Raw genomic sequence first — 11,408 nt, 5'->3', positions numbered from 1 at the left:
CTCGCTGTCCTTGTCAGGACCGACCAGGGAAAGCCGATGGCGTGGCCCCGAGAGCCCAGACCGATGTTCTTATAAGAGCCGGTCTGGAGACTCAGGGTGCCGTGAATCCCAGCTTGACCAGGGCTGGGATAGATAGCCTCCCCTAGCTCTGTAGTGGAGGACCTGGGAGCAGGCTAGCCGGGTTAGACGTTGGGTCTCCCTGTTAGACGGGTGAAGGGGCCGATACCCCTTCAAGTGTTGTGTATCCCCGTCTCTGTAAATACGTTGGTGTTAATAAATACGTGTGCCTCCAACTACGTCGTCCAAGCCTCCTGCATCTTACTACAATTGTATTGTGAGAGATTAGCATGTCAATGTAAGAGATTTTCTTGTAAATGTAAGCTCGGAGAGAGCGCGGAAGGAGCCATCGCCACATGGAGGTGGACAAGGATGGCCACCCCCGCAGCTTAGTTTGTAAATGGCGTTCGTTGTCTTTGTGCTGAACGCCTTTTGGCATCCTCTGGTCTAACGCCGTTTGAGACGAGGCTCAAAAGAAAACTGTCTCTGGTGTGGACTAATCAGTTTCAAAGACGATGCATATACTATCAGAGTATACTCTTTGGTTCTGATGATACGTGACTTTACCGAAGGAACCAAAGAGTATGGATTCCTGCAGTCACGAAAGCTTCAAATTCATGATTATCAGAGTACTGTATGTTTTTGTTTGCATTCTGACCACAAGTATTGTGGTTCATGCAGGCATGATTCCTTGCAAAAGGTTTTTTTGTTTCCATAAAAAAGCGGGAAAAAAAAATATTCTCATATTTTGGTACTGGCAAAGGAGTTTCCGTGATAGTAAACCAATTCTAGATTTGAAGCTTTCGTGACTGCAAGGATTCATATTCTTAGGTTTTTTCGGTAAAGTCACGTAGGTAAAAAAATGTAAAGTAAAATAAAAAATAAAATCACGACGTTTCGGAGGCAACACAAGCTTCCGTCTTCAGTTGGAACCGTCACAGCACGATAGCTGTATCAAGTGAGAGGTTTTTTTTTTCCTTTTATTAACTTTAATTTTTTTACCTACGTGACTTTACCGAAAAAACCTAAGAATAGTAAACCAATTGTCACGATTCGTTAATGTGACAACCCCGAATCGATTGTCTGTGTCCGGGGTTGGTTTAACGACGCGTTGTATATGTACGCGATCTAACACACACGCACACACGAACAAAAACACAAACTCCAGTGCCGTGGGTAACATTTTGGTCACGAAAGTTTTCTTGGGTGTTAAACTCCCTATTGACATTGGCGGATAAATTCGCGACAAAAGTCTTGTTGGTCACACGTGTGGTTGAGGCCCAAGAAACTCGCGTAACCCCGCCGTGACCCCAGCAACGCCTCACTGCGCATGCGCCGAGGTCACCCCCTCCCCCGAACCCGCCCCCACCAGCCCCTCCCCCGCCGGGCCCTGCCCCTTTCCCCAGCCCCTCCCCCGCCGCCAACCCTCTCGCCCCCCACCCAACCCTCCCCCCCCCCCCAATTTATTCTCTCGCCATTGGCCGAGCGGACCTGGCAGTTTGCTCACGTGACGGCGGCTCAGCCAATCGCGGAGGTTGCGGGGAGCGCGCGTGCGCAGTGCGGACGTTGAGGGAGGGAGGAGGGTTGGCAGGGGGGAGCGCCATCTTTGAGCGGCGAGTCGAGGGAGCAGCGCCTCAGCAGTAGCCTCGTCTGTTGTTGTTTATTCGGTATTATTGTCATCGTTATCATCTTGTCGTCGTTAGCACCACTTGATCGTCGTATCGACGGGCGACACGGTTTTTGTTTTATTAAACCCATCACCGCCTCACATCGCCATCGCGGCCACCCTCAGTCGCCGCTCGGCGCGTGCGAGCGAGCCCCATGGCCTCCGAAGGCAACGCAGAGCAGGTACGGATGCAACGAAGGGCCTCGTTACGGATCTTGTTAATCACCGTGGGCTGTTTGGTTAAGGGGGTATCTTTTAAGTCTTTAGCGTGTGCGCGGCAACGTGTAAAAGTGCTCCGGGAGTTGAGGGGGTGAGGGTTTGCCGGAGGATCGGTCGAACCGAGGCGACCCCGGGCCTCGTTTTTTACTCCACGAGGGCTTTTCACGCGGGGCCGTGGCTACGAAAATCCCACAGTTCGAGAGAAAAGAGACTGAGGGAGACGGGACAACAACAACAAATGAGGCCGAACGATTAGATTAGACTGCTGAGGGAGTATTTATTTTTTATTTTTTTAGGTTTTAATGGCAAGCGCCTTCTAACCTTGCGCAATTGAATAAACGTGTCCACTAACCCTTAATGACCCCGCAACTTTGATAGTGCTGTTTGTTACCTGACCTTTTGGGTCTAAAACAAACGCCCAACTACTGTGTTATTAATAATTGTGGAGTGGTGCATACGTAAAGTCCACTTTAAGCTGATTATACTTAAAACTATACTCTTTGTCCTTGTAAAAATGTCTAAATGTCGCCGTCTCACCGTTCCAAAAATACAGGGGGCATACGCATCGTGGCCACAACCACAGACCGTGCATTGCGTTAGACATTTCTGCAGCATACCACGTTGCAACTGCAGGGTTCTACAGTTTACCATATTACAATGGCACATATTCGAGTAGACCACAATACAACCTATACAATACACAGGACCTCATTAAGGTCCAATTTACTTAGGTTCACCGTACTCCAGCACTGCTGTGCACTGCAACACAATTAAGTGAGAGGCACGATACCACACTGCAATTAAACGCACCGCCCAAGAAGCACAATGCACTCTTTTTGAATGATCAACTTCTAGAGTGGCACCACGAAATACATTTCAAGTCTATAGATTAAGCGCGTCCATTCCTGCGGTCTCTGCTCTGAAGTAGTGTACAGTATACATGTATGCATGATCCCATGTTTATACAGTATTTCACTTATAAAGCCGTTTTAATAACCAACGTGATTTTCTTAACGTATGCTCGCATTGGTCGCCGCAAAATGCCATTGCTTAATAGTGTTGCTGCGTGTTAGCTTTGCGTTGAGTGGATGTAATTCCATGCCAAAAGAAAGAAACGGTTTATTTAAAAGGTGGTCAAGAGCCGCATAAAGTCAGCCAGTTAAATAATTGTTGATGAAGTAAAACGGCTCGGAGTGAGCCCAGTGGACCATTGCATAAAACTCCTTATGGGGACATTTCCCATTTTGGAACAAAGGGATTACCATTAAGATAGTTTATAAATTACTCTGTTAGGTTGAGTTTCACCTTCCACGGTGGCTTTGTTTCCAGTGGATGTTTTGTCCCAGTTTTGCCTATTCCTGTTATTGATGAAAGATTCAAATATAATTCTTGACTTAAATCTTTCGTTACCGAAAGACCCAAAGAATATGAATAAGCTTCAAATATATGACCACACCTTTGAGTTGATTTTGCAGTTAAACCATTGGTTTTACTATTAATGTATTTTATTCTTGGAAAGCACATTGCCGGTTCATGTAATATAAATGTGAAAATGTTGGATTTTTTTCAATGAGGCTTGTGAATGGTACATTGCAAATAAAAATGATTGTTAATGATGGAAATGGGTCCCGTGACTTCCTTAGTCATGGTTGATCTTCACGCGACCAAATGTGTGTGATGTGATGACCGTGTGTGATGTGATGACATGTGTGTGGTGGGACCAACTGTGTGACGTTATCAAATATTTGTGAACTGATGTTCACATGCGTGTGATGTGTATGATGTGAGCAAATGTGTGATGTGACAAAATCTGTAATCAAGAAAATCCTTGGTGTGTAGTTGTGTAGCTTTGTCACTGCATTCCCACGTTTTGTGCATCAGAGCTACTCCTTTTAGCAACCAAGTCCCTATTGCATCACGATGAGATCATGCCTTGTCAATACTATAAATGTTTCGATTTAAAGCTTTCGTGACTGCAGGGATTCATCTTCTTGGTTCTTTCGGTAAAGTCACGTAGAAGGAAAATAATAAAAATAAAACATAATAAAATCATTCTCACGACGTTTCGACCACAACGCAAGCATCCGTCTTCAGGTGGAGAACAGGTCTGTCAAGTAGACAGTCATTCATGTCTACTTGACAGACCTGTTCTCCACCTGAAGACGGCTGCTTGCGTTGTGGTCGAAACGTCGTGAGAATTATTTTATTATGTTTTATTTTTATTATTTTATTATTTTCCTTCTACGTGACTTTACCGAAAGAACCAAGAAGACTATAAATGTTGCTTGGAAGAATTGAGTTTGACGGCCCTCGTGTTAATGTATTTACGTAATGTTGCTTCGGAATGTTGATACGTGCTGAATTTAGCCGCCTCACTGGGGAAAATAAGAAACCATCTTTTGTCTCATTTTCATGGAGTTGATGGTGTGGTCGGTAAAAAATGTTATGCTTTCCAATCAAGGTTGAAAGTGTTAATGCTTGAACTTTACTCATCTCTGTAGCTGGTGTAAAAAAAAATCTCCTGTAAAGTTGATCCTTCCAATGTAAAGGAAGCGTGGTGCACAACAATGGAACTCAACACATTCATCAATAACACTGCCTTAAAACGTGGCCTATATATTTTTTATTTTAGACCAAAGAAAAATATATAGGCGACGTTTTGGGCAATGGCCCTTCTTTGTAGCACATACATATTTAAGGCAGTTATTGATGAATGTGGTGTTTTTTGTCATAAGAACACCACCACGATATTATTCCTGGTTCTAAATTTGCACTGTAAGCCATTGCCCTTGATTCACATCCGATTAGCACGGTTGGCTACATACGGTGCAAAAGAAGTCCAACATACATCGGTCCATTTACTGGCAACCCAGTTTAGCAATTGGATAAACGAGCAAGCCACATATCCTTTTCACATGATCGTCTGTCCCAGCCAGCAAAGCCTTTTTATCTTATGTAGAGCCCTGCCTCCACCTTTCTCTTGCCTTCTCTGCACTGTGTATCTCAATTTATCTCAATTTCCCATTTTGTCTCTTTCTCTCTTCCCTCTTCTACCTTGCACTCCCTCACTATCTCTCCTTCCTCTGTCTCACTCTCTTCCTTCCCCACTACCTCACTCCCTGTTCCTCCCACCTCACCCTTGCTCACCTTATTTTCACATTTCTTTGCAGTCTCAACCTCTCTTCCCTTTCCCGTTTTCTCCCACTGCTTGTCGTTTTCCCTCGCTCTTTTTTAGATTTTGCTTTCTTTGTCCTCTGATTAATGCCATTTCACTCTCCCCACACCTCTACTCTCCAGTCCTTCCTTCTTTCTCCCCTGTTTATCTCCCTCAAACTCCCTCATCTCTCGCGGATTTTCGTGGGATACACGGGTGAAGGGTAGGGGGGGCAACAGCATGCACGGACAATGTTGTGGGATGCGGGTGAGCCATCATCGTGCACATGGGCCAGGAATCCAGTCAGTCAGGAATCCAGCCAGGCAAACAGGATATCCAGACAGCAAAACTTGTTTCCAATATAGTATGAAAATATTTTCTCCTCATGCAAATATCTTATTTTTTCATGTAGTTGCATTATGTGATAGTGAAATATTTGAGAAACACAAACTTTTTGAATGACTGATTACACAGCTGTGGGATTTTATGCTCTTACACTTTGAAGCTTCTTATAATGGCAATGAATGGAGTTGTCTTCTGTAGCCATCTTAACTGGTGTGAGTACCGAAGTTTGCAAAAAACGTTTCTGTTTACAGCAAGTGTTTGCTTCATGACAAAGTAGGTTCTGCCATTTTTGTGCTTTTTAGAGTATTTGAATTTAAATTGCCATTTTGAATTCTTCGTGGCTTTATGAAAGATCTTTTAAGGTAAGATTCGTTTAGAATAGATAATTTTAAACATAACTGGTCAGGTGATTGGACCATTCGTTCATAGGATTATATAATTCCTCAACATTTATTTACTCAAAATATGGAATGTATTTCTTGTTTGTCTTCTCATATATTAAATATATTACAGTATAAATGTTTGACCTGTGTGATTACTCCACTGTCTTATCAGCCTACCCAGGCAATCATCCAATTTAACCGTACGTGTGTGTGCGCTCGTGCATGTGCATCAGGTGCAGGAGTACGTTCCGGAGAAAGTGAAGAAAGCGGAGCGAAAACTTGAGGACAACCCGTATGACATCGAAGCATGGAGCGTGCTCATCCGAGAGGCGCAGGTTCACATTCAATTTAAACCCCTTACCTATTAATGAATTCGGGCTAACATGTGACACGTTTAGGCCACAAGGCATGAATGGGGAAATACCTAATACCATGCCTGTATTGGTAAGTATATACACCGAGCCATCTTGTTTTTGGTGACGGTTGCTATGTTGCAAAAGCACACTAAATTTAAAGAGATCACGCGTATAGCTGTTTGCCAATGTCTGACTTCAGTGCAAGTGCATGCAACAAAGAGAAAAATGGGCTTTCCCTGCAGTACTTTGTGGCCTAAATGTGCTTCACGTATTTGTGTACGCTTTGGTATTGTGTTTTGATATGTACGTGCATCATTATATGGGTTTCTCATTGATCAATCAACCATCCACATAGTGTGGCCATGTGTTTTCTGTATTTGAGTAACCTTTTTGAGTAACCTTTTGATGATTTTTCCGATGAGGGCGCTAAACGTTTGCGAGTTATCCTCCGCAGCAGTGTGACCCGGATTGTTTTTTGGCCTTCATTATTAGGCTGCTATAGTTCACAGAAACGGGCCGTTTGTGGTTAAAGTAGCACTATTTATATGACTGCAGTAAAATGTCCTGTTGTTATCTTTGGTTATGATAATTAACAGCGTGTTATGAATAAATCTCAATAGTCTTTCCATATTTTACTATTCTTGGTCAAAGCTTAAAATGGTGGCAGAAATAAATTTCAAAAGTTTAGGATAAATCCTCATCCACGATATGGAGACTGAAATGGTATGATCCACAGTCCATGTTACTCGGATCACAACTCAATAAAAATAAGTATAACCCGTAAAAACAAAGTTTTTCACTATAAATCCTTTATATGCGTGGTGGCTAGAGTCCTCTCGTCCTCTGGCTTGAGATGGCTGCCACCTATGGGTCAGATGATTGCATTGCACCATTAAGCAATTGGTAATCTATATATATAAAATCGCAAATCTGTCTGTCTGTGTGTCGCCGGACCATACGCAGTTTCATTGGACGAAATGTGAGGGATTTGCGAGACACGATTGGTCCGTTTGGTTTTCCACGGCGGTTGCCCGTGGCAACGGGTAGCGACGCATTCGCTGCGGGGTGGACGCCATTTTTAATTCCCGTTAAAAATATGCGCACGCATTAACACGCGACTCTGAGGTAAATTCATCAAAGTTTCACGTCCTCTTCACTCCCCCCCCACCCCAATGTGTGCAATTACTATTATAGGGTCGGTAGATAATAAAATTATAGCGTTTAGACAGTATTATTGTAGCGCGGGGGGGGGGGGGTAACGGCCCCAGTACCCAGCCTCAGCCGGATGGGCAATCTAGGCGAGGCCGGAGGCTCTGCACGGTACTAGGCCTCGACACCCCACCACACTATAGGCCGTACATATTACTGCACAGCGGCCGAGGAGATCGTGGCTGGGGGGGGGGCAGGGGTAGCAGCCCATCTGTGTATATATGTAAGGTTATTAAGAAATATATTTTTCACCCGGGCAACGCCGGGTACTTCTGCTAGTTAAATATAATATTTTTGTCCTAAAAAGTGTAAAATTTTGGAAAAAAAATTTCACGAACATTAATTGTCACGCACAACGAGTCTGTGTGGAAAATGTCAGCTTGATTGGATCACGGGAAGTGGGTTAAAAAACGACCGAAAGATTTGCACGGTCGTAAGCAAGCAAGCGAACTTAATATAAAGGATTAAAAAATACACGTGTGCTTGGTTTTGGCTACACAAACAGCTTGCCTCATCAAACAACTCGGAAGACCTACAAAAATTGAGCGCTGCCTTGGTCCCTTAAAGGCCATACATTTGGTCTTGCGTATATCTGAACCTTTTACCCTTCCGAGATGTTTACAAATTTCAGAGTGAGTCCCGTTCGTTGCTGAATCTTGGAACGCGCATGTGGTTTAGTGTTAATTTTATTTGGAGAGGCGTAGTGGCGCCATTTTTTAAAACATTGTACTCACCGTATATAACTGGAGCGACACGACCGCACTCTATGATAGTTGGTGCCAAACTGTGCCACACGCCCTCCTGCGTGGCCTTGTGGGAGCCTCGGTACATCTTCCGACCTGAATATGTATCGATAAAGTAAATTTATTTTAGTTTTACTGATTCCGTACACGTACATCATCAGAACGGAAACGGAAGAGTAAAACTGATGACGTACATGTACGCATACGTCAATGGAATGGGAAAGCTGTTAAGGACTGCCCTGTTCCTGGTGTAACGTCACATCAGGAGGCATGGAGTTGACATTCAGCCACGCAAACACTTTGATATTTTGTTACATTTCCTCAGACAATTGAGGGAGATCATGCCAGACTCCTGAATAAGTCTGTCATAATTAAGCTGTTTTATCATGTGATGGCCACTAAATGCACCACAAAGTATTGCTTTGTACTGAGACGTTGTCACATCATTGCTGCTCTCTCGTCTTTCTGAAGTGTTGAGTTTGGTCTTAAATAATACATGATACAAGGAATGCAAGTTATTCGTTTTGTTTTCTGCATGTTTAGGGCACGTGGAAAAGGGAATTGTTCTATGAACCCAAACACATGTAAATAATCTATATAATAATATTTTTCATCATTATGGAGAAAATAAGTAACGGGATAATTCTGAGGAATAGGCAAATTTTACGGCAGCATTGAACATTTTAAGCGGGGATGGTAAAACTGAATTGAGGTTTTTTTGCCATCTGACTTCTCCGAAAATTCTTCAGGATGTATATTTAGAAGGAATTTTGATCTATAGGCCCTGACAGGAATTATAATATGGATAAAATGTTGATGCATTTCAGTTTTCATATATGACATGTTAGCATGACAGATTTGAGCTCAGGAATACATATTTTGACCTCATTGAATATTATGTCAATTGTCACATATATAATAGAGGTTTTTTTGGGTTAGATCGCGTAAATATGTCGTTAAAACCCGATACCACCCGACACAGCCAACTAGTAAGCGTTGTCATGTAAACAGAACGTGCCAATTCGTCACTAGTACAGCACGCTGGTGTGTTGGAGAGCCAAGCCACAACATTATCACATGATTGCATCACAGAAGGTAGTCTAAATTCCACGTTTAATACACATACCCTGAAATTTGTATTTCCTCCATCTGCCAAATAACAACATTTGCTGAAGATGTTATACAGGCGACCTCCGCACCCACAGCATTTATGGTAACTTAACATGACCTTTAGAAACATGTATTAAGTAAAAAAACATGTTTGAAAATTTTTAAGTACTTTTCTGCACGTGCATAACATTTCCTCTTCTCAGACATTGCGGAAGGTGAACTTTTTTCAAAATTTGAAGAAAATTCACCAAAATGAAGCACATTGTGAAAGATGAGCATTCACTCGAGGTGCAGCTGCAGAATGTCAGGCTATACTGTACATATGCATATGGCGGAAGACCAAAGCAGCGCCATTAGTCGACTCTGCGTCGGTAGCGGTCATAAGGCGGTCATAGATATGAGTTACTGTGGTGGGGGGGGGGCGGTCTTACTACAAGGAAGGTTGTAAAAGCGGGGGGGGGGGGGGGTTTGCAAGTGGAGTAGTCGTAATTCGGGGGTTACCTGTATATGTATCTGTACCTTGATTGGCTCAGCAACAGCAAGGCCTACTGCCATAGTCTTGGTCTCAAATGTTTCAACTTTACTTGGATACTGCACTCATCTGCCCGTGGAGACTCCAAAATCAGTCCCGAGGAGCACCGAAGCCTAAACTATGAATGTACGCATCGTGAATGATTCGTTAAAGCAGCCTGCAATCACGTGCTGCATAAGATGATGAATGCCATCCGGCAAGCATTAGATAATGCTTGCATGATGGCGTTAGATAATGCTTGCATGATGTCATTAATATTTGGAGCACTTTACAGTGTTGTATGCATACAATACTATGTAAGTGTATTTGATACAATGTACAGTAAGGTCTCGGAGTACGCAGGCTCGGAGTACGTGGACCCGGCTCATACACAACTGATCCCCCCCCGATTCATACTTACGATTGTGACTCGTACTTTAGCTACACGCACAGGGCGGGAAGTAAGGAGTCAAATTGCCCCCCCGACATCACGCGAATGTGGATTTGAGGGTGTGTAACTGTATCGCCCGCGCAAGAAATGAGTCCAGGATTTATCATATACAGATGATTTATTGCACATATGTACATTTATATACATTTTATATGCACTCTTACATTTTATATCTATACTCTTATAGCAAACCCCAACTTAGGCGTACTCTTGACACCATACTGGACTGTTAAATATTACCTCATATTTGCTGGGTTGCACGGTGGACAATCAGAGGGCAGCGGTGCAAAATATGTTGTTCTGTACTTCGACTTTCGCATGTCCATGCTGTGTCCACCTTCAAGCCATTCCGACCAGCGTTGCATTGCATGGGGAGGTCCTCATTCATAAGTTGTTTGACAAAAGGTCTGCACGTGTACGCAAATTAATATTTAGTATGTCTAGGTATTCACGAATCATAGAGTATATGGATGTTTGTCTTCAGTTAATTTTGTTTAGACAGGTAAATTTTTCTATTTGTCCCATCTATTGTTCATACGCATTTTTTGACTCTACAGTTATTTTTTGTTATTGTAGAATAAAAACTAATTATATGAAGTCTTTTATCAGTTGTTTCCAAAATGCATGCCATTTTTTGTCAAGTAAAATTTTTAGAATGAACACTTTGTGCTTTAAGGTGGTTATTAGTCCCAGCCGTGGTGCATTAGCATGCATGTGAATGCGGTTGTAAGATTACACTAAATCTTGAACTCTTCCCCCAAAAGGGTAATCTTGTAAATTAGTCACAAATGGGCTCCCTGGTGTTAGTGCGGCTAGATGGGCTTTGCCTGTGCACAAAATTGAGATTAGAAGAGCTAAACTACGAAAGGATGATTAGGGTTTGGTGAAAATGGGTAAGACCTCGAGGCCAAACGAAGGCTTTTTTATTTTTTGGATGCATTTGGGTGAGGCTAAGATCACTTAAATAAGATTCGCCCGAGTAATGGGGTGAGCACTCTACATTGGTTTGCACAGCTGCTCTTTTTAAAATAAACTTATCCCTGCCTTGAAGTTTCATGGATTCTCTCCAAAGATTGAGTTCAACTTCCCTGCTATGAGCAATCCCCGCCTTACAGGGTCGCCATGGTGGCAAGATGTTAACTACCTCGCCTGGTATACAGGAGGTTGTGGGTTCGATCCCAACCCTGATCCCTGTATATTTGGA

The 11,408-nt window shown here is 43.0% G+C and overlaps 1 protein-coding gene across 1 annotated transcript in view; it reads left to right on the top strand.

The window, feature by feature from the left end:
* Positions 1-1,633: 1,633 nt before the first annotated feature.
* The window catches only part of CSTF3 (cleavage stimulation factor subunit 3), a 51,768-nt gene continuing 41,993 nt past the window's right edge, over positions 1,634-11,408 (top strand). Inside the window, exons 1-2 of the mRNA XM_078869149.1 lie at positions 1,634-1,905; positions 6,058-6,159. Coding sequence (XP_078725275.1) covers positions 1,879-1,905; positions 6,058-6,159 — 129 coding nt within the window. The 5' untranslated portion in view covers positions 1,634-1,878. The remainder of the gene's footprint in view (positions 1,906-6,057; positions 6,160-11,408) is intronic.

Source organism: Lampetra fluviatilis, chromosome 27 (genome assembly GCF_964198595.1).
Source record: "Lampetra fluviatilis chromosome 27, kcLamFluv1.1, whole genome shotgun sequence".
Classification (NCBI taxonomy): Eukaryota; Metazoa; Chordata; class Hyperoartia; order Petromyzontiformes; family Petromyzontidae; genus Lampetra; species Lampetra fluviatilis.
This window is presented reverse-complemented; position numbering and strand designations above follow the sequence as displayed.